General features: G+C 38.7%; 1 protein-coding gene across 1 annotated transcript; it reads right to left on the reverse strand.

Moving 5' to 3' along the window:
* Positions 1-1,036: 1,036 nt before the first annotated feature.
* On the reverse strand, positions 1,037-22,495 carry SLC35D2 (solute carrier family 35 (UDP-GlcNAc/UDP-glucose transporter), member D2). Its single transcript, XM_009328198.1, has 12 exons — positions 22,392-22,495; positions 20,304-20,337; positions 18,634-18,720; positions 15,783-15,850; positions 13,708-13,779; positions 11,702-11,770; positions 10,564-10,666; positions 9,103-9,195; positions 6,600-6,667; positions 5,796-5,874; positions 3,857-3,939; positions 1,037-3,235 (listed from the first exon to the last, which is right to left on the reverse strand). The coding sequence occupies exons 1-12, from the start codon at positions 22,493-22,495 to the stop codon at positions 3,133-3,135; spliced, it is 963 nt and encodes a 320-aa protein (XP_009326473.1). The 3' UTR covers positions 1,037-3,132.
* Between the last annotated feature and the right edge of the window lie 203 nt (positions 22,496-22,698).

Here is a 22,698-nt window from a genome sequence, read left to right on the forward strand (position 1 = left end):
TAAAATTAAAGAGTATGAACAGCTCAATGCACCGTACAATATTCCTTTCCAACAGTTACCAGTTTTAAGTTTCTTTGTATGTTCCCTTGTAAATACACCTTGCCACCTGTAGAACTTAAAAAGTATTTAAAATATTGGACTGACTTCTGAAAATCAAGTTCTGTAGCCAGTAGCATGTAACCACAAGACACTTCTATGAGGAAATGTGACTTTCAGAAGTCAATCCAGTATTTCTTAAAACTAGTCTACTTAATAATTCTTTTAAATGTGTATTCCGAAGACTAATGTTTTCTCTAACAATTTTTACCATTTTTCCAAAAGAAAAAAAAATGAAGCTTCACACAGCAAATAAGTCATCTAGCTTTACAACTGTTTTAATATGTCATTAAGCTAATAGGAAATCTGTAGAAAAATAAGTAGATAGAAAAATTTATCTATCTGTAGATAGTATACATCTATCTACAGATGTATACTAAGACAAACCAGTTTTAAATTACTACTTTATTAACTGAAAGACACGATTACCGAGGCTGTGATCGAAATGGCTATTTCATTAATTGCCTAAATTCTAACATGAGAGTTGTGCCTGGTTGAGCCCATATTCCCAGAGTTTCAACCAGCAAATTTACTGCAATCAGTATTATCTCCACAGATACAGAGGAAAATAGTAAGTGGCTGAAGCTGAGTTGCTTTGTGAAAGGATGCAAGCACTTGCAAGTTCTTCTAGATAATACCTACTTTTGGTTATTCCTAAATTTGTATTTTAAGTTTTTCTGAGTAATACTATCACTAAGTCTTTGGGAATCAGATCTGTACTTTAGGTGAGAAGTCTAAGTCTGAAGGACTTCAAAAACATGACATGAACAATGAATTAAATAAAATCAGTTCCACTACAGAACAGGATGAACTAATGAAACTACTTCAAGTACAGTAAAGCAGCTGATCGTATAGAAAGCAAGTATTTGTGCTACCCATGTGTGCTTAAAAGCATTTTATGTGTCCATCCACACAAAAACCAAAAAACTTGTTAAAACTATAATCTGCATCTCTTTATTTATAAAAGGTACAGAAAAATAATGAATTAAATGCATACAGTAGCTGTTCCTTTGTGGGAACTACATCTTATTTAGCAGGTGCCATTATGTGTCCACTCGTATTGCAATCAAATGGCTCTCATAATCTTTTCATAATTAATGAAAACCTTCCAATGTATTGTCCCACTGCAGAGAGATGAGGTTCAATAATTAGGATTCTGGAGGTAGAGATGATCTGGAGAAAGAGGAGTCCTATTGAAGAATACACTCAAAAATATCAAAGGCTTTTTAAGGATAAAGGAAATCTTTTAAAACAGAAGATCTCTAAAATATTTGCAGTAACCCCTTCCCTTCCCAGCTCTTCAACAGGTAGAAAATGGAAGTCATAGAATTATAGAATCATAGAATCATTAAGGTTGGAAAAGACCTCTAAGATCATTGAGTCCAACCGTCAAGTCACATCTCTTAGCCAGCTGCGAAAAACTAGATAGCCCAGACTTCTGTTTCCACTTTGACTGTGACCTTAAATCCCAGTTCTAGTATGTGCAGTCACTCTTCCTCTTGCCATTCAAATCCATGCAGGCAGTGGGCAGCCCCGTCATTCCCTGAAGCTTCAGGTGTGAGCTACTCACATGTTTCTTAGATCTAATCCAGTCTGGTCATTCACGTGTTACACACAGAGTAATGCTTTACAGATTTAGCTGTATTTTAATTCAAGCAGGGATAAAACAAGTCATTAGACCACCCTGGTTCCATGTCACGGTCTTCCAAAATCTTCTTTTGATTTGATCATTTTAAAAAATCATGGCTCATGCTTACAGGGAGTTGAAAACTGCAACAAGATTAATTACTCTGCTGTGTGCCAGTGCTGCAATGCTTCTACAGTCTTTTCAAAGATTAACGCTATATCCTCAGAGACACAGGTAAGCATTATCAACTGTACTTTCAGAGAAGGAAATAAAGATACAGAGCGGTGCCATTATTGTCCCAGATGATAACCCAAACAATCAGATTCCAGACCTTTTTTTTAACCGCTGGACCAGCCTTGCCCACTGTAGCAACCCCTTGGGCTTGTTATGATTCCTTATTCTGAATTTTAAGCATAAACTACTACCAGATAAGCTTTCACTGCATATATAAGACACAACAAGACACTGATCCTTCCTCTCACTGAAACAAAAGTTAGTCTTCCATATATCAAACAGTTTCTCCTCTTGTAGTTTGTATATAGTAGCATCACTTCTCTGCGGCATTCAAAGGTAATTATAGACAAAACGTCAGAGGAGGGGACTGTGATATAAAAAGATGAATGTACCTAAACAAAAATAGATTGACCTTTGTTATCTCTCCTAATTACCTGTTTGGTATTGGCTCACACGCACAAAAAATCTTTTTAAATATCTTCTGTTTCCTTCTCTCCTTGATCCTGCAGCGAAGTTACAAGGGTTCACTTATGACAACAGTGACAACTGCAGCAGAACACCATGATGTTATTGAGGATGAGGACAAGATTGAGAGAGAATGCCTACACAACGCATACCAAACACACTGGGCCATATCCTTAATTCTTCAGTCAAAACTTACAGAGGGAACAATCTTGGGGGACATCTCCTCTTTGCCCCACACGTTCTACAGTCACTTACGCAAGAGCAAGTTTGTGTGTGTGAAATTCTGAACCACTAGCACCTTTCATCACTTCACCGATATCGAAGATTGCATATGGCATAAGGCAATGGTGAATCAAGCCTCATGAGCTTTACAGGCCGTTTTGCCTCAGAGAGTACTGGCAGACATCGAAACAGAACAAACAGCACCAAAGTACAGGTAAATGAAGAAATTTACAACTTGAGATTTGTTCATGGCATTCCTTCCTATAAATTAGCTCGTGGTGTAAAAAAAAGCTAAAATTAAACTTGTCCACATGTAAAAAACATGGTGTGCAGGAATATTTCTGAACCAATAAGTTGTGTGCACATCTGTGGCAATTGAGGTAGATTTTTTTTCTTGTTCCAAATATGTTCCAGCATATACTTATTTAAGTTCTCAGCAATGCTAAACAAACTTGTATCTTCAGTCTCTTTCAAGGCAGGCATTTTGGCTAACTCTTTGTCTCCGGAAGCGCGTTCTCTTCATCCCCAGGTTGTGTAGGCTTGCTGTTTCCTCTTAAGGTTAAAAATGAGTATCTCAGTCCTCCTGCCATACTAAAGAGAAGAGAATGAGCAGAGGTGTCAGAGATACCTGATGTTGTATATACCATTTTACAGGTATGTACTTTTCCTTCCAAAGGATTAAAGAATGCCAGCTAGCATAAATTAGGAGTGCCTCAGAGCTATGTAAGCCATCTGAGAGACGAGCCCCAAGTAGACAAAGATCAATTACCAGTTGCTCCAACAGATTCATACAAACAGATGTAACAGTTCATCCAAACATACAAAGTAACAACTCACAAGTCATAACTCACATTCAAGGGGCACAACTCATTCAGGCAGTTGTTCACTTCCCACACCACTTGGCTTTTACTTGGAAGCCTCACAGCTCAGAACTGCTGCTCATAAAAAAAGAATGAACTCAACTCCACATAGTAAAACTGCAGGCATGTTTCCACAGTTAAGAACTTACCATAGTAAGATTCAATATCTGAAAACAGATATTAAAAGACATAACTAATTGTAATGAACTTTACATCCTGAGGCCGTGCATCCTCAGGCCAGTAGTTTCAAAACTGCATCACCCAAGTGGGCCAAATCAAACAAAACATAAAACTATATCTCACTGAGAAATCTTCAGCTTTAACAAATAAAAGATATTCAAGTTCCACTCACCAAATATTTAGCCCTATAAAGTTTAACACGGAGAATATGTAATCTCCACCAATCAACATTCCGATGTAAGCAATGGATATATTCTGAAAGGAAACAAAAGTCGTGCATTTATTGAAGTCAGTTTTCATCTCCAAGAATAGAAATGGTATCAATTAATTTACTTTTCTAAGGAAACAGCTATACTCTGTTGCTGGCCACACTAAAATCAGTGTTTAAATTAGTTTCACGGGATGTCAGCCTTATGGGTAATGTAACAGTGAAACAGAATAATAAAATCAATATGTTTTCTAAATGCATGCAACGCACTGAGTGACTTTCTGGGAAAAAAAAAGAAAAAAAAAAAGGAAAATTAGCTATTTCATGTTAGGTAAAAGGGAGCTATGGCCACCTTCTGAAAACATACTTCTTTTCAATCTTTGGAAGGCTCATTTCAAATCCTATTTCTTAAAAGCACGTTTTGGGTGCTTTGGTCCACACTTTGGGAAAGCATAAAAATTATGCTTTCAAGTTACAATAAAAGCTCTTTACTATTACTTTAAAAGGGTTACCTCCTCACTTTGCCAACTAAATGTGCACTGAAAGTATTTGGCTCAAGTTCAAGGCAGGCACAGTTTAAAGTTAAAGATTCTAGCCCTCACCCCACCCCCATCAAGTTTTGGGAAAATTGTCCCCTATAGACAGAAGGAACGCTATAGAACTCTGTGATCATTTTACCAACACCTCATTGGTTTCAAACGTTTCAGCAGTTAGCCTGGACAATGACATCATTTCTACCGATTTCTACTGGGGACTACTGCATCATAAAGTGCTTCTTAACTTTGAAGCTGTTCAAAATGTCTCAAAGACTCATTATTACTCAGAAAATAGAAATAGTGTTGCTCTATCTTAATAGTTCAATGCAGACATATAAAATTTAAAAGAATGCTTTCAGGACCACAGAATGAAAACTACTAGATTAATCTTGCCAGCTTTCAAAACAAAAAATGTAGAAAGAGAAGTACCATCCTCTTTTTGCAGATTTTGCTTTGCTGGAGGTATTGTTTTCCTTAGTCACCCATGGAAGGGATCACCCTGAGGACTGTTATTCCAGTGTCTACGCCAGTTTGGATTCTGACAGTTGTTTGGCCCACAACTGCACAAATTTTATCTTTTGCTAAAACTCTTCTAGCTTACAGCTCTGTGCTTCTCTCCAAACTGGCCTACAAACAGGTGCTTGTGCAGTCAGTGATCTTCCCAGCTCAGACACGCTGGCCTTATCAACACAAAGGAAGTTGCCCTGGTTTTAAATTAAACTGGGTTAGAGAAAACAGACTGTAAGGACATGAAGTTCAGGTTTTAAGACAGGCATGTTTTGGTGTTGATCAAATTGACCAGAATTTATACAAACCAAAACGAAATAGTCCATTCAGCTAGAATACAAGTTCTCACACAGAGACAGAAGCAGTTAACCATAAAGCAATGAACTCCTTACTACAGCTTAGCCATTATTCTGTATCTATGAATGCCCTATTTATCAGCAGCAATGGAAACTAGTTCAGCCCAAAGTGAAAGTGGGTTAGTCTGTATCAGTTTGCAATGGATTTGCACCAGGCTACCTTGACTAATTCACAGGAACTTGATAAGGAATAGAAGCAGATGACAGTATCTAATGAAATATGGTTAAATGTACATCTTTTAATTAAAGTGGTTCGAGTTTCTCATGTAAGAAAAATAAAAATAAATCACTACTCACATCACTTTCTAGAGTATACCTGAGCTTCAATGGAAGAAAACAAGGTTACTTTGTTGTGTGGATCTCCAAAATGTATGGCACAAGCAGTATCTCAGTATTTGCCCTCATTTTGAGTTTCCAGCTCAAAGCATAACCAGGATCACTGCTGAGTCAATGCTCTTCCCTGTCTATTTGAGCAATCTCATCTCCCTCTTCTCCGTAACTCACCTTGATGGCACCAACTACTGTCGTTGTAAGCGCAGAATTGTAATAACTGCATAGGACAGTAGAATACATCAAGAGAAACCTAAATAAAGCAAAGGAGAAAATGTTATAAATTCCTTCCAGGGAGCTCAGAAGTTTAGCAAGACTTTGAAATGTTCAACATTTTCTGGATCCGTATTTTGGTGGGATCCTCAACCCCACCTGTTCCAAACCCTAAAAAAAGATTCTGTGGATCTGTATTTTAAACTAATGATGTGCATATACAGAGTCCTCAAAATACACATTAAAATGTGCTGCTGGAGCTCTAGCAGAGTCATCCCTATTTTCTGTGCTTCTTAAATGTCAGTATTTGAAGTTAGTTTGACCCCTTGTTTGGTGACGTGTGAAAGACCAGAACAGGATCCAACTCACTTTTTTATTCTTGCTTTGACTGCAGTTCCAGCAGGAACAAAGCATTGTTTCATTATTTTTGAGTCTCCCATACTTTTCCATGTACTTTGAAGAACAAACGCGCTGAAACAGTTCCTATACTAAAGGGCTTACATGGCCAGCAGAGAGATACTGACTACAGAAGGTAAAAAGCTAAATATCATGTTGTTGACCACTGTACTTGTGAAGTCAACAACATAGGTAGTACTGAAACAGTTATTTACACTACTAGAAATAATTAAAAGACAAGACAGAAGCCTGGGGAAAAATATATTTTCTTTGAATTTTAACATGACTTATCAGTGAGTCTTACATTTGAGATTTGCAATTTGAAACACTGTCATTAAAACGTCTTACTTGATTGCCCTGTGTCCTTACCCCAACAAGCAAGAAAGAAGAAATTGAAAGACAAATAAAACATTTGTCCAGTGCTGGAAATGTGTTGCCTATTAACAAAAAAAAAAGAGAGAGAGAGAAAGGATTATGTGCTATATCATCAACTGTAAACACATGTAAAATATAGTTAATATGAAAATGTGCAAAATCACAAAATGTATTTGATTCATATTTTATTTACAAAATGTTTATATTACTACTGGAAACAGTTTGATGCATTTAACTTCAAAGACAACAGGACAACAGCACCCATTATACCTAAACACATTCTTGTAACATAGATAGCAGTGCAGTTATAAAACTGCACACTGCAAGCAATGAATATAAATACAATACAAAGAATCTATATTTTTATATTTATTGATACAGATACCAACACTGTGATTAATATTATATAATAAATAGTGTTGATATCCGTCAGAGAGAAAAACAAATAAATAAATAATCTCCTTGAAATCTATTTCATACCATAGATTCATTCATGAACAGCTTTCAAGGTCCAAGTCTGCATTTTTAGGCTCAAAAGTAAGATTCAATAAGCATTACTAAATGGTCTCTCATCAATAAAGGCCAATGAAAAGGCTAAATCATCACTTTGAAGTCTGCTCCTTAGTGACAAGCAGCAAACAAAAAACACAGTGCCACACAACAGTCACTAAGAAACATGTCACAGATTCTTTTCCATCTCTAGTAACTCCAGGATACGCCTCATTTTAATCTGGCTAGTTTAAAGCCACCTGTATCAGCGCAAAACTCAGCAAAGGCTGAACACACCCCTGAGAAACAGAGTAAAGGCTGTTAGTCCATGCTGAGCTGTGGCTAGCTGGGCCTCCACCACCTGAGGTAATAGATTAGAGGGATCTCGGGCAGCTCTGCCCTGCTGGAATTGTGCTGCTGTGCAACAACAAATTGCAAAGTATTACAAAGAGACATTCTGGGGCTTCATTTCTCTTCCGTTGCATCATGCTTTCCTGTCCTCCTAGTCAGCCAGCTGGTGAAGGAGGAGTAACTGGGACACTCACACACTGCAGTCTCTGTAAGATGTGATAGCTACCGCTCCAGAAAGAGCTAGAGGAGCAGAAGCAATCTCCCTATCACATAGACAGGGTACTGATATTTGGACTGGCAAAAGGTACATGCCGTGCATTGTCTGTGATGGATCAAGGCAAAAAACTCTGCTAGGGTAAAAGCAAGCCAACTTCTATGGCCTGAAAATCTGCTAAATACAGGTGTTATCTACAATGATTTGATGACTTTTCATCAGTATTTTTCCATCTTCTACCTTTTTTAATCTCTGTGCATCACGTTGACACTAGTTATCCACATCGTTTCATTGGACTTAATATTAAGTGACCAAGCCAATGCATATGCACAATAGGCACTATGCATTTCTCTGATATTTATTTTCTTCAGGTAACTGAGCATTAAATTGTTTGTGCCAAATGAACATGTGGGCACAATGCACTCTTTATTTTTTTCATGTAATAAATCTAGCAACAAGGTAAATCTCCCTGTCCAGTTCTCACAAAATGACTCCACCCATGACTACTGGGAAAGCAGTTGAAACCTTAGAGCCATACAAACTTGGCCTCCCCTAAGTCTGCCAAGAAGGGCATCAGCTACATTTTCATAAACTGGCACAAGGTCATGCTGGACTGATGTCACAAGAGGAGATTTCACACTCAGAGCAGATCTAAAGCCATCATTTTTCAGGGAATGACAATTTTTCCACTTAAAGTAGACTTGTATGAACACAATGACAAAAACATGTGAGTCCAGGGCACAACAACAAACAACAAAGGACACTGGAATGATTTATGGCACCCACAAGCTCTGTAACAATTTTCAGTGGCAAATCTCAAATATTTCCAAAAGGGAATACAAGTCTCAAGACTTATTTTACTGGTAAGAAAAAGGCAACTCAGCAAGTCTGTGAGGGAGCCAGAAAAACAACACAAACCTCCTGGTCTGATACTTTACGTACCAGGACATACTGCCTACAGTATTATACTGTATTATGAATAGCTATGGAGAGTCATGCTGTCGTTCTATAAGAATGTAAAATGTAGGTTACTAAACTAGACTGAGACTAAACAGGAATCTGTTCTGTGCATCAGAATGAGAGAAGGACTGGAAATTGTCTGGTTTTGGTATTTGCAATCTCATTTTAGAGCATGTGGCAAATCACACAGTGCAGCTGGATTCCCAACCAATTGCTCTAGCTGAGAGTCCCCAGTCATGCATTAGTTTTTAAACAAAGACTCGTACAAGGGCTATCACACAGCTTCATCTTCTCCTCAGAGTGAATAATTAAAAGTTCTTACCTGTGAAGTCCAAGTCACATATTTCAAATACTAGTCACTAACATGGAGGTAGGATTACCTCTTTAAAAAAAAAACAAACAAAAAACCCCACCCACCCCCCCAACTGAAAAAAATGAACAAAATACCATTACCAGTCTGAGATATGGAATGTTGCTCCTTACCTGATGAAAGTCTCCAGTAGAAAAGCTAATAATAACTGTTGGAACCACCATGAAACAAGCATTATAGAAAAGGACACCATATTTTCCCAACTCCTGTGAAAAATGAAACGTGGTGTTTGGAATTACAAGCCATTTGGGAGCAAAATGCTAAATATTACTCTGGCAATCCTTCTGACATTATTGTCAATGAGCAGACAAAACATAATACACTTCAATTTAAAATACAAGCTTGCGATCATTGGATTCAGTGTTTAGTACTGATCTGAGTTTCCATTTCAGTGACTTTGTATGTTCAGTAGAATACTACTGCTCTGCTATGCCTTGAAAAGTTTCTACACAACCCAGCTGGTCAGAAATTTCCCAAGGCACTGGTCCAGAACTGCTTTGTGTTAGACTGCAGGTAAGTCTCTGCCTGGCCAAGGGATTACCCATTCCATCTACTGCAAATCAACCACAAAAGCATAGGGCAGAGTGGCTCCCTGGGGCCAGCATAGCAGGAAAATTAATGAAGCCTGACTCCTAGATGGAGCATCTGTAATCACTGGTAATCAATGTAACTTCAAGCAACTTGAGGGATGCCATATATCCTGTTGGTTAACTTGCTTGACACAAACACAGAAGATTAGGGGAATGAAAAAGCAGCCTTCCCTTCCTCCAGATTCAGCCATGCTATGCAGCACATCTCACCAGCTTATCTCTTGCTTTAAAATGAAACCCTGTATTTTGCAGAAACCTGTGAGTCCGTTAAGTGCTGCTCATAAAGAAAAATGTGGAGTCTGGATTCGATGTGACTCCTGAGATTATTAAAAGATATATATTTCCACTGTACAGAGTGACCCACAAAAGTCAGCGACAAAACCTCTATCCAGCATCTCCAAGACTGCTTTTTGCTACGGTTTGGTATGTTTTCATGGCACTGTATTTGAAGAGCAGTCTGCTCAATGTTTACACAACGTATCATGGAACAAGGTATGGCCTCATTCTTTGGCATACCTCGGTTTGGTGTAGACCTGCTGTTAGTATTGCTATTGACTCAAACTGGTCAGGTCTCTGTCCCCACTCACAAGTTTATTTTACATAAACCTCACTTAAAGTGTGTTTCTAGTCAAAAAGTCACCTTCCTTATATATATGTATATCAGGTTTACAGGTGAACAGTTTGCTTTTGGTTTGTATTTATTTATTTTTTAGCCAAAACCAACATTTTAAAGCCACTACAAAGTCTGCCTAAAAGACCTGGGAAAAAATGAAATACACTGTTTATCTAAGCCTGGCCTGAGATACTAATAACAGGTTTTTCCCAGGGTGTTCTGTATTAAGGATGCATATATCAACTGAAACATGAAAGCAAATGGAACTATTTATTAGTTCATAAATGTGTATTCACAAAGTAATATAGTAAGTAACCCACCGTTACCATCTTATCATAATCTTAAATTCAACCTAATTACCCCCCAGTTACCTTTGGATCAATTTTCTGCTTTGTGTAAACTCCATTTGCTGCTGTGAAGAGATCATTTAGCAATACAAACGTGTAGCCCTCCAGATTAAAAGAGAGATCAGACCTGGGAAAGAAGTATTATATTGTAAATAAGCAAACAGTATACAATGCATTGCACTACCTTGTTTACATAGAGAAGTATCATAAATGAGGAAATGCAAATCCTGAGAACTCCAGCAAGTCACAGGTTTTGCTTCAAGCCTTCTTTGTAAGTCAAGGTACTTTACATTTCTCCAGTCACAGGACCCTCACAAATGAGTCATCAGAGAGTTCCCAGAACTCAGTGTGGAAGTGGCAGGAAACGTTCAGTTTTCATTCTGTGAAAAATTCCATCTCAGTCCTGACAAGCTGTCCAATTATTACTGAGTATACTTATCTATTTCTTTTAACGCAAAAAGTAGCTAGGGAATAAAGTATGACTACTTGTTTTTTACAGTCAGACCAGACATATTGTCATCCTTTCTGTTTTGACTAGTTACCTCATGGATATAGGGTAATTCATTTAATAGGACATGGCTCTATCCGAGTCACATCACATGAAAATTATTTACCTTTGTACATAGCAAAGCCAAGAAACAAAAAATAACATTAAATTTCCAGTTAAGTAAAGGAATATCCAAACAGAAAAAAAAACAAAGACTAACATACGAGTGCTTTGTGAACTTAATCTCACATTTGAACTTGCTAAAAGTTATTAAAAGAATAGATGTTGCCTAACTCGAAACAGTATTTGACAACCAAAAGATCAGTCTTTCTACCCAGAACAAGAATATATTTTTCTAAGATTACTAAAATACACTGATGCTATGAAATAAAAGCAGCATTCCTCACACAGTTTTAACTTGCTTCATTTATGATCCTGCAAACATGAAAAACCCAGGGGGGAAAAAAGAAACACCCAACTACTTCCAGCTGGAGCTCAATTTTTCCTTTTGTAGTCCTGCACCTCCCAATGCCATCAGTAGAGAGATTTTCCAAATCAGCTTAATTCAGAGTAACTAATCTCAACTTAGGTTTACTTGGCACTTAACAAGGAAGAAAATCCTCCTGTTGTCCCTCCTCTCATAACATGACTTTGTACAACAAATGAAAACCTTACCCAGCTGCTATGAAAGCCCCAAGAAGGATGGCAAATACGCTGACTATAATACTCAGTGGGTATCGTTTCCTGTAGACAAAAATTAGACAGTTCACATTTTCATTATTTGAAGAGGAGATTAAATGGCTGTCTGCCTGAAAAGTTTCAAAGCAGTTAGGAATCACAGAACATTTAACAAGAGGGCACAGTCTTGATAACCTTATAGAAGCAGTGTGATTGACTATGTGCCACGCTGTCAGACTTTGGCCCTGAGAACAGAGACTGAAAAAGCATTGTGAGCATTCTGATACTAGATAATTTTAGGAGTAAAGATTAAAGGTTTAAAGTTACAGTGCTGGAACAAACTGTAATTCACTGTGTATTGGTACTCATAATGGACATATTTCAGTGTCTTCCAGTAATCCAATACAGGAAAATCACTACACATCTCTTGTGTAGTTTTTCATCTCACCTTTCTTGGGGAAGATGCTGTACAGCACACTATCTGGGCTATTTTTCAAACAGATACTTATTTTGAAGTCAAACTGAAACCTTGTGCTTGGAGAGGAAAGCATAGAAGCTTATTATATTCTTCACTACGTCTACATCAGCACTGCCACAGAGTAGGGAAAAGCATACCGTAAAACTATCCTGCTTCTTATACCTGTATTAGTTTATTTAGAAATGTCTTAAGTATTTTTGCACCATACTGCAGTGTGACTTACAGACATTCTCCTAGTCTGTACTAGGAGCTGCCTGTGAGCTGGCCTGTGAGAAAACATCTATCAAAACAAAACGTACAATGCTCTTGGACAAATCCTGTGTGTCAAAGGAGCACAGATGTAGACCACTGTCCCAACAACAAAGCTGTATGCAGTCTCCAGATATATTAGTCTTTGATCATAATGAGTCTCAACAGTAACAACGCAAACCTTGACTACTTTTCAAATCCTGAGGTAAGCCAGCATAGACTCTCTGGAATCCTTTCATTTTCAGCCCTGAGGATATACACTGCGACAGTCTGTACGAATACGGCGTTCCGCTCTTAAGCTTCCCTTAGGTTAGGATGTTGCTTGCACTCATGCACCACATTGCTGTGGTCCAGCTGAGAACTGATGACAATCTCACTGACTCACATTTTCCTCACTTGCTTGTGGAAGGCCTCGGGCCAACGGCAGAAGACAGCAAGTTCTGCTTTCCCTGTGAGAACTTACAACTAGAAAAGAATCCTGGAGCATCCCCAAATATGAATCACATTGATCAACTGCTGCTTCAGCCAAAAGGAGATGCCAATCTACTTGGAGGCTTTTTGAAAAGCTTTTCCCCCGACTATCACTCTCATGTTGCCTGGCTTCAGCTTCAGCAAGCTGTTTTTCCCCTTGTGACCTCACCTTATCCAAGCACAAGCCATCTCGATAGAACTATGACAGTGGCAAAGTATGACGTATTTATATTCCTGTTCTTCCAAATCGGTACAACTGCAACTAGTGACCCCAAGCTGCAATAGCATACACTTCTTAATTTCTCGTTAAAAATAACTGACGTATCTATAATTAAGGAGTTTTCTGATCTAACAGCACACTGCTAGATACCATTTTGCTTCATTAAACTGGTATGTTTTTAGACTTGACTCAGAAAGCTACTGTACATAAGAAGACTGCCACACTATCACCACTGTTTCGAGACATAAGGATCTGTCTGAAGCAGTTTGTAGCTTAGGGGCCTCCGAGATGAGACACAAATCGTAACTGCTAAAAGAAGTGTCTGAGTCGTGCTCTGCTTACCTGATTCCCATGCAACAGTCAAGAGAATGAGCTGTGTAAATGAGAGCAAGCTGATTTTTTTTCCTGTATTCACTAAAGTGCATGTACCTATGTCTTCAAAAAAAGCTACATAAACCCACTTTCTTTGGTTTTCTCTATTTCTCAGTAAAAAGCACTCATTCAATATTCTGATGAGATGCCACAAGTAATCCATTTGATATGATCTAAAATGAAGGTATCTTAAATAACAAAAAAAAGGATCACCCAAGTATGATGATTTCCAGCAGTAAAGTAAGTGGAATGGTAAACTTCCTGAGCACTGTAAACATCGGCAAACTGTCAAAAAAAAAAACCAAAAAAAAACCAACAAGCACAGCGTCAGATTAATAGCATTTTTATGTTCTCATTCTTATCCAATTTTAATAAGCAGAGGATGAAACCATTAGTCCAGCAATAAGTAACCAAAACAAATTCCCAGCCACTTAGCATACATAAAAGAAAAGTCAGTCTGACACTAGAGGCAGATTAGATAACCAAATCATTGAAAATAACAAGATTTGCCAGTTTGTAAAACAATGCAACTGGCTACTTTCTAAAAGACCCCTATGCATCAGTGAAATGAAACATAAGCTACTTTGTAACTAGCATAGCCCCAATGAAATAATTCTTCCTGTAGAATTCACGGGCAGAGTAAGTAAAAATAATTTTTATTGTAAACTTAAAGGACACACAATAAACCTGTCTCTGAAAACATATGACAGAAATAAAATACAAAGCAAACATGCTCAGTAAACAAGCTGTACTTTCAAAAAAGTAAAATAAATCCACAAGAAAAAAACAACAGAGAAAGTACAAGAAATGCCAAAGATGGGACCAGCTGCAACTACCAAACAAACAGCTACTTTTGAACAGCGTATTGTTGGTCTACAGGAAGTTACAAAGTTGGAAACCTTTTTGATTACTTGGAGAAAACACTTGTATCTGACACTTTGGAAATCTTACAGCATGGCCATATGGACCAATTAATCCTCTGTTTAAGATAACTATTAGCAAATTAATTAATAAATGATACAAATCCTAACACCGAGTTTAATCACTTTACAACAGACATTTTGAAGTTATGCATAGGATCATCTACACCTTACAGACAACCCAAACAAGGCGGAAAATGCCATAATTTAAACAAATGTCACATGATGTAACAAAACGCAATGTAACAAAATGTTAATGATAGAAACACTGCAGCCATTCTTACTTTTCTGTTACAAAAATCAGTTATGAACAGTAAATCTAAAAGCACTATGTCAGTCATAGGAGGAGGAGATGGTGCACTTATGTTTAAAATAACCTAATAAACTTTTTATTTTAAAATTACAGTTAGGGAAACAGGGGAAAAAGAACCCATGAATCAAACTTTTACAGGATCGAAACGACTTCCATATTCACATTGGCTGAAGTGCTACTAGGGACAGTACTGCCGAAGTCCTTATGTCTGCCTGAATGGTCACTTCAGTGGAACAACTTCTGAATGCGTACAACACAGAGTTGCAGAATCAGGCACTTAATGTTTCAAAGTTACGAAATGCTGAAAACCTGCAAAATTCTGTGTTTTGGTTTAGCTTACTATCAAATCCTCAGGAGCCTATAACAACATACAAGAAATCACGGTAATGGTAGCGCTGTATCCTCCAATCCTGGTGCAGCCGTCATGCTTCTGCACTCCTCTTCCATAGAAAATTTGGTCATTCAATCTATTACAGCAGGCCCTCTACATAGCTTGCACCTTGCTAGCACTACCATGGAAGCAACTCTCATGGGCCTATGCTTACAGGCATACAGGAGCCAGTGAGCCCTTTAGCAATCTCCCCACAACCTCCTCTTGGTGCTCAGCAGGGCTACGGCGCCGCCACCACCCCACTACACAGTAGCTTTTCCATTTCTTGGTGTGTCCTACATAACCTGCACCAACATCATGGTACAAATCTTTCCCATATTCTTCTTCCTTCAAAAACGTCCTTCTTGCAGCTTTCAAACTCCAGGAAAAGCTGGATGCTTGGGTATGAAGGGAAAGTGAAAGTACTTTTACTGTCACAAGGAGTACTGTGCTCTTCTGTCAGTACAGGCCTAGCTAAGCCCCCCCTAGAAGAAGCAGACAACTTGTAAACAGACTGAATGTTTGGATAAGAGTTTTGTAATAGTATCAGGGGTTTAGACAGACAGACAGACATCATATGCATTTAAGTCCCTATGCAATGCCTTTTTTTAGTGTTTATTTTTTACCCCCGCAAAAGAAAAGGGTAAAATCCAAACAGTCTACTTATAACTTCCATTTACTGTACCTGAGTTTGCTGGTACTTGATAATCCACTTATGTGGTTTCCAACATAAATCAGAGGCAGAGGAAACAACTGTGATAAAATTAAAAGCACAACTCAGATTATTATGTTTTGAAGTACTGTTGAGAAACTTTATGTGATAGAATTTGATAACTGTAATATCAGATGTACTTCTAGCAAGAAAGAGGGCTTTTTTAAGAAAAAAAAAATGTAACTATGCTGCAAACTGATCTGCAGCTCTCATTCATGTGACCATTCACAACCACAGCTTCACTGATTTCATTAGAAGAGTCACAATCTACCTCTAATGAGACTCAGGCTCCATTTAGTGTAAATGTTAATCAATTTCAATTACTATAATCCTCAGATTAACACTCATTCCAACATCTGAATTTTAGGTATCAAAGTAAAACTAATAACAGTAACTAAATAAGCAAGAGAACAGGTAGAATAAAAGAATGCATAAGCTGTAAGTATGCTATGCTTCTCTAGATACTCCACATATATTAGTATGCCTGGAAGACACACCATTTTAGATCTACCTAACAAATTATGCTATGCAAGATACTAGAAAGGAAAGATAAGTATTTAGGGGTAAATTAAACTTCATCATTTCCATATATCAGCATAATGAGGCTGACTCCCACAGAAACATATGGGCCCTAACACAATACAGAGAAGCTGTAACAGAACTTCAGAGCCTTAAGAAAATGTACCAGAAGTCAGGGATCCCTACACAATATTCAGCTGCAGTTCAAAGCTGTTATTCTCCCACTACAGAAAAGTTGCAGAAGATTAAAACCAGCCAAAGTAATCACTGGGGACAAAGGTAGTGTGTACATCTAGTCCCATTCACTATCAGTCAAGTGGAGCTGAAATGGCAGAAAGACAAAACAGATCCTCTACCCTAACATGCGTAATAAGGTGCTGCTGTTGTGCCTATACATGCTTCAGGAGACACTCTGTTTCTTAGAGGCTATGTATCCTCAAAGCATGGTGTGCTGCAAAAGCATACAGAGGAGTGGGCTGCATTTTATCAATGCTAAAAATTCTGCCTTTCTTTTACAGCAGAGGAAAGAGGAGAAAAGTACAGTAGAAGTTAACTATAGTTAACTAAAGTTAACTTTTAAGTGAAGGTAACAGTAAAAGTAAACTGAGTATAAAGTAAGAGGAGTATAAGTAACAATAAACATTCAGCCTGTCAGCATAAGCTTGCAAAATTTTGTAACACACTACATCTTCTGCAGATTTTTATTTAGAAAACTATCTTCATTCATAGCATGAAGACTGAGCTGACATTACATTCTCTTTCCTCCGAACTTCATCTATTGTAAAGGCAAAATCACAACATCCGGCATAACAGCACAGATCAATGAAACATTTACTTAAAAAGGGTCAAGAACTGCAAAGCTTCCTCACTAAAATAAGCAATTTGCTACTTTAAAACTCTAGCTGAAAGCACTGAGAACATAAACCAGTCTGGGAGTGAAAAGCAATGATAATCTTAGTGTCAATGAAAGCAAAAGTTGTCAAAAGGATAGAGAGTCAATCAAACGGTGCTTTAAAAAGTAAAGAAATCAACAATGAGCAACCCAGCCGATTCACTGTGACTAGTTAAATTCAGCACTACAAGCTATACACACGTCCTGGATGCTGCAGTGCTGACTGCTCCCAGCATATCCAGGAAAGTCTTCCAAAGGATAAGATATTACTAGGACAATGAAAATGGGTGCTGTATTTTTTAGTGTCCTTGTACTGATTTTGAGGTGAAGGCCACAACAGGGAGGGAGAGTAGTGTGACTGGAGGTGTGCAGAGGGAAGAAACCTCTTGAGGTCTGAACAAGTTGATTATATGCCAAACTCAAAACTACCCACTGGGAAACCTTCTTCGTTCATGTTTTGGAAAAAATAAGGATTGTCCATTTCATAATCAATGCTACAGACATTCCTACAAGATTTCTACATGCAGAAATGCCAATGATTTCAGCGTTCACCAATGGCTGCGAGACATTTGTAGTAAACCTCAAACTGATAGTAAGACAAGATTCTGCAATGAAGATGCTGGCCTGAAACGCTATGATATCTGAGCTCTGCAGCAGAGCTGGGAGCTAAATCCCTCTGGATCTCTGAGCAAACACTGACCAACACCTTGCAACAAGACATAAACACGCAGGCGTATGCATCAAAGTAAAGCTCCAGCAACACTGCACATAGATGCAAAAATCTATGAGGATCATTGCTACAGTCATTTCAGATCCTAGTTCCCAATCTGAGATAATAAAAGATCCTCTCTTGTATTCTCTCTACCCTGCCCCTTTGGACCGTACACACTTAAGGTCTGCATGATGCAGCTAGCCCCTACCTACAGTATCTTTGGTGGACACTGTGTTAGCCCCTCCTATGGAACATAAATCTTACATTTGGAATCAACTGTTGTTCGGGTTTTTGGTCTACCACATATTCTTTTTCTACTGTTTTATCACGTGTCCCATTCAAATTTCCAAACTGCCTTTCATGCTGTGATTGAAATTCTCCCATTGATCCCGCAGGGAGCTGTACACATCCAGAAAAATACTTGAGGAATCTAAAAGAGTTCATCCAGCTGTATGAAGATACAGCACGCTTTCCCATGCACTGCATAACCAAATAGCATCGGATTTCTCTGCAAACAAAAGGCAAGAATACTGCAGCGAAATTAAAATGATCAAATCCAATACTAAATGAAACGAAGATACAAATAAACACATTTGACAAACAAATGCAAAATTGTTTTCTCTTCTTCTTTTATATCTTGTCTCCATAAGAAAGAATGCCATTACAAGAGGTAACATTTTCTTATTAATATCAATTCTTACCTTCACAGGTATACTTTTGTCAAAATCGGGGAAGTGAACAATCTTATTTAATTTTGACACATACAAGATAAGTATAGTGGCTGCCATCTAAACAGAAAGAAAAAACAAGAAGTCACGTAAGAGGCAAATTGTAATGTATGAATGAAAGAACTGCTTCAAAGACAAATCTTTATACGTATTTGACAAATGCTAGGTATTACGTATTCTTTGAAATAACTTTATTCTTAACAATTTTGCCTGCTATTTATTTAAAAGTACAACATAGACATATGTTTTACTGGCTTGAGAAAATTAGTGGCACTCTGTGAAACAATGCATGCTGAGAAGGAGCTGAGAAAATAAAACAGGAGATGATTCCAGAATAATTGTACTATTTTCACTCAGAGTGTTGTTTAGTCTGCAGAATCACTCCTACAGCTTTTTTCATAATGTGAGGCGGGGGTTGTGCATTGATCAGTCCGTTAACAACATGAGGAATGAATAATAAAGACATGGACAGAATGAAGGAGAGTATCTGAGCAATCACACACCATAAGAGTTAATTCTGGCCTCAGGAAGGAAAAAAAAAAAAAGTTAAATTTTCCTTATACAAAAATCCATTCATTGTCTATCTAGAAAATGGGGTGCAGTCATATTCTACAGACTAAAGCATTATACCATATTATATGCACTTTACAAACCATTCAGGGAAATCTTGGAAGGATCAGTCAACAAAAAATGGAAATGCCATTGAGTCTTAGGTTCTGCAAAGAAACAAGGCTGTATCATTGCCCTTAACATGAAGTATTGCCACATGTTCTAGCCTTTGACTTCCACTGAAATGTGACGTGTGGTTCCTTGAGCAGTCTGGATGTGTGAAACACTTTCTCTCCCCCTCTCACACAGCGAAGACTTTACAAGACATTTTACTCTCTTCAGCACCAAAGAGCAGAGATATCAGACCTGCAGTATACTGTTTTCACCTCTTCCTCACTACCCCTTAGCTTGTAACCTTGACAGAAAATAATCATCTCTTTTAAGTGTATTTGCCTAAACAACACTTGCTTCAAGGCTCCATCTTTCCCAGCCATCCTTCTGCAGAGTCACACGTTCTTCTTTATGGACCGTGTCGACAAGCACTAGAACTTTGGTTTTACTATGATGCTTACTAGCAACAAGAACAACAACAAAAAACGTATTTCCGCTGTAGTACTGCAAATTCCCCACAGGCAAATAAGGCAACAAAGAACCAAAACTGTGTGGCAGCCCTACTGGAAAACTGCTGGGAAAGGCGGAGAGATTTATGAGGAAATACACGGTTTGTCTACAAATAGAGGCGATGTCTCTGCACATAATCCACAAATGCTCAAGGACTCTCATAGGATCTATGCACCTGTTGGAACAAATCTTGGCAGTTTTGAAGGCCAGATCTCTTAATTACTGAACTCTACCAGGGGAAATAAATGGCATTTCCAGTCCTTTACGTGACTCCTCCCAGGCAATAGTTTTGACTTGAACTGAAATATCCTTGATCTCACTAAAACCAACCACTCTTCCTTCTGGTATATCTAATCCAGAAGACAAGCAGGGCAGTATAACAGAGATTTCCCCCTAAAAGATATCTCTATGCTAACATTAGTTTAACTTACAAAATAGTGACTACATTTAGTGTGCTTTACTTCTGAACATACCTGTCCAATTCCAAGAAACATTGGTGATGGGAAGCTGAAAAGCATAAACAGATATTTAATACCGAAGAAAGGGGAAAAAAATTAAAACCAAACAAACAAGCAAAACAAAACAACAAAAAAAGAAGAGTTTAAATTTAGCACCAAAGTCAACAACTGGACATGTGGATTGTGGATGACTGGCCAGTCGTTCAGAAAAGCTCAGGAACTGCTACAGTTATTGGAGTTCTAATATTTTGTTTCTGCAGCAAAACATAAGCTGCAACCAAATAATATAGCATATGCACAGCTGATCAATTCTAAAGAACTAATAGCTTTGGGTATATTTGTAAGTGAAGTTAACACACTTGGAGAACTCTAATAATGCCTAATTTTTTGAGTGGCCTCACATGTACACTATACATCCTGAGATGGTACAGTAAGTTAAGTCTCTTGCACTTGCCCTAACTTGGAAGCTTATCTCCACAGCCCAAACACACTAGCAGTATTTTTTTGTGAAAAGAAAGTACCCAGGTAAATGTTGCAGAAATACATCGTCTGCTAAAATGGCTAAATTCCTACCATAGCCCTTCAGTTAGCTTTAGCTGAAAGCATGGATACTTGAATGTTAAGAAAGCAGAAACTTTAGCAGGACACCTGAAGAGCCTGAGCCCCTCCATTTTTCCCCTAAATCTACATCAAGTTAAAACCAATAAAGGTGTGGTAGTTACTGCGAATTCCCTGCATGCATACTGAAACACAAGCAAAGCAGTTATTTATGATGGATGGCTGCTTTATGTCATCACCAGCAGTGTCTGGAGTCTCTATGCCCAAAAGCCTTAGGTGTCAAGGAGCTCCCTGAACACGACAGCGCCTGCTGCCTCCCAGGAGTCACGCAGCATTTTGCTGGACTGCACTGTCAGGGATGGTCACAGACAAATCTGCATCCAAGGAATCTAAATAAAACCCACTTCATTCTCTGTGCACACCTGCACTAACGCAGGCCTAAGGAGGGTCCATGTTCTCAACACGCTTTGTAATTTTCCACTATCAAGGCTCCTTGAGGTTGCGCCTATTTATCACAGAAGCCACCAGGAACTGCTATACCACTACTCGGTGTGCTGAGAAATGTACATCTCAAATAAGCACCATTGGGATGGCAACAGAGTATTAGCAAAAGAAAGAAATGCTCTGAACCAGCAGGAAGGCCATATGGATACCAGAGACATAACATAGATAAAGGGTTAGGAGCAGACAGTAGCAAAAATTATTCCAGGAAACAGAGGTATTAAGGGAAAAAAAAAGAAGAAAAAAAAAAGAGCAGAAGAAACAGGACTTCCATATATAATCATGTGACACCTAAACTGTGTTGTACTTAGAGCTACACAATACCAATATGGAGACTTCACTCATCTGTACTACACAGATTTCTACAGATTTTTTTGATTTGCAGAGCCCTAAACATTCCCAGCACTGCTGTAAGCTTTTTATGCAAAATTTAGGCTTACTGATGGGCATGCTGTCCTTGATTGTCTTTCATGGACAGGGGACTTACGGGGAGCTGCAGATTGTATGACGAAAACCACTATAAAACAAAATCAGAGCTTGCCTCATGTATCATTTCTGGAAGATGTTATATACAGCTCTTACTTGTTCAAATAGCACTGCACGTTAGAAAATAACAGCAAGTTTGGCCATTTTTTTTTTACTTTTTTCGTTTCATTTTGTTGGCTTATTTTTCCTTTTCTGTTGTTAGTTCATAATGAGCTAAAACATAGCAAAACCAGAGAAAACCCTTTAAGCAAATATTAACAGTGAGAAGATCACAGCTACAGGACAGTGACTCCATGTGGGACCCCCCGTCAAGTCAACAGACGTAGTTCTTCGGTCTTTTTATGATTAAGAGGTTTTCTGAGGTTCACGTTCTGGTTTTGGCTACCTCAGAAAGGAAAGATGCTCGCAGGAAGGTAACAAGATTGTTTAGCAGGAACAGTTACAGGAAAACGCTGCTTCCCTGACGTGCCTGAGCTGCTGCGACCAGCAAAACGCCAGCCTCGACGCCGGGAATAAGGGAAGACCTTCGAGGAAAAGACTGGGGAGTTTCAAAAATACGCCCGCAAAGGACCCTGCCATCGGGCGGTGCTGCAGAAGCGGTACGTGCTGGGCAGAAATCGTGTCTGAAGCTGGAGAAACCGTCTCAGCGCATTCCCCGACATCTCCGGTGTTAAAGGGCCTGTGCCGGTGCGCCAGCTGATTGCCCCGGGACCCGAGCTGCGCGGACGCCCCTGGGTCGTGCTAACGGCAATGAAAACGCTTCCCCGGCGGGCGGTGCGGCCCCGCTCCGCTTCGGGAGCGAAACACGACCTGCCCTCGCCGGGAGAAGCGCGGCACCGCCGCCAGCCCGCGGCGCGGCATGGCA

The sequence above is a fragment of the Pygoscelis adeliae genome, unplaced genomic scaffold (genome assembly GCF_000699105.1).
Source record: "Pygoscelis adeliae isolate BGI_AS28 unplaced genomic scaffold, ASM69910v1 Scaffold45, whole genome shotgun sequence".
Classification (NCBI taxonomy): domain Eukaryota; kingdom Metazoa; phylum Chordata; class Aves; order Sphenisciformes; family Spheniscidae; genus Pygoscelis; species Pygoscelis adeliae.

Coding starts and splice junctions, on each gene's coding strand:
- SLC35D2 (XM_009328198.1), bottom strand. CDS start 22,495: ATGTCGGGGAATGCGCTGAGACGGTTTCTCCAGCTTCAGACACGATTT. Junction 18,721..20,303: donor TGTTTCTTGGAATTGGACAG/GTATGTTCAGAA, acceptor CTTTCTGTTTAG/ATGGCAGCCACTATACTTAT. Junction 9,196..10,563: donor AGCAGAAAATTGATCCAAAG/GTAACTGGGGGG, acceptor CATTTTTCACAG/GAGTTGGGAAAATATGGTGT.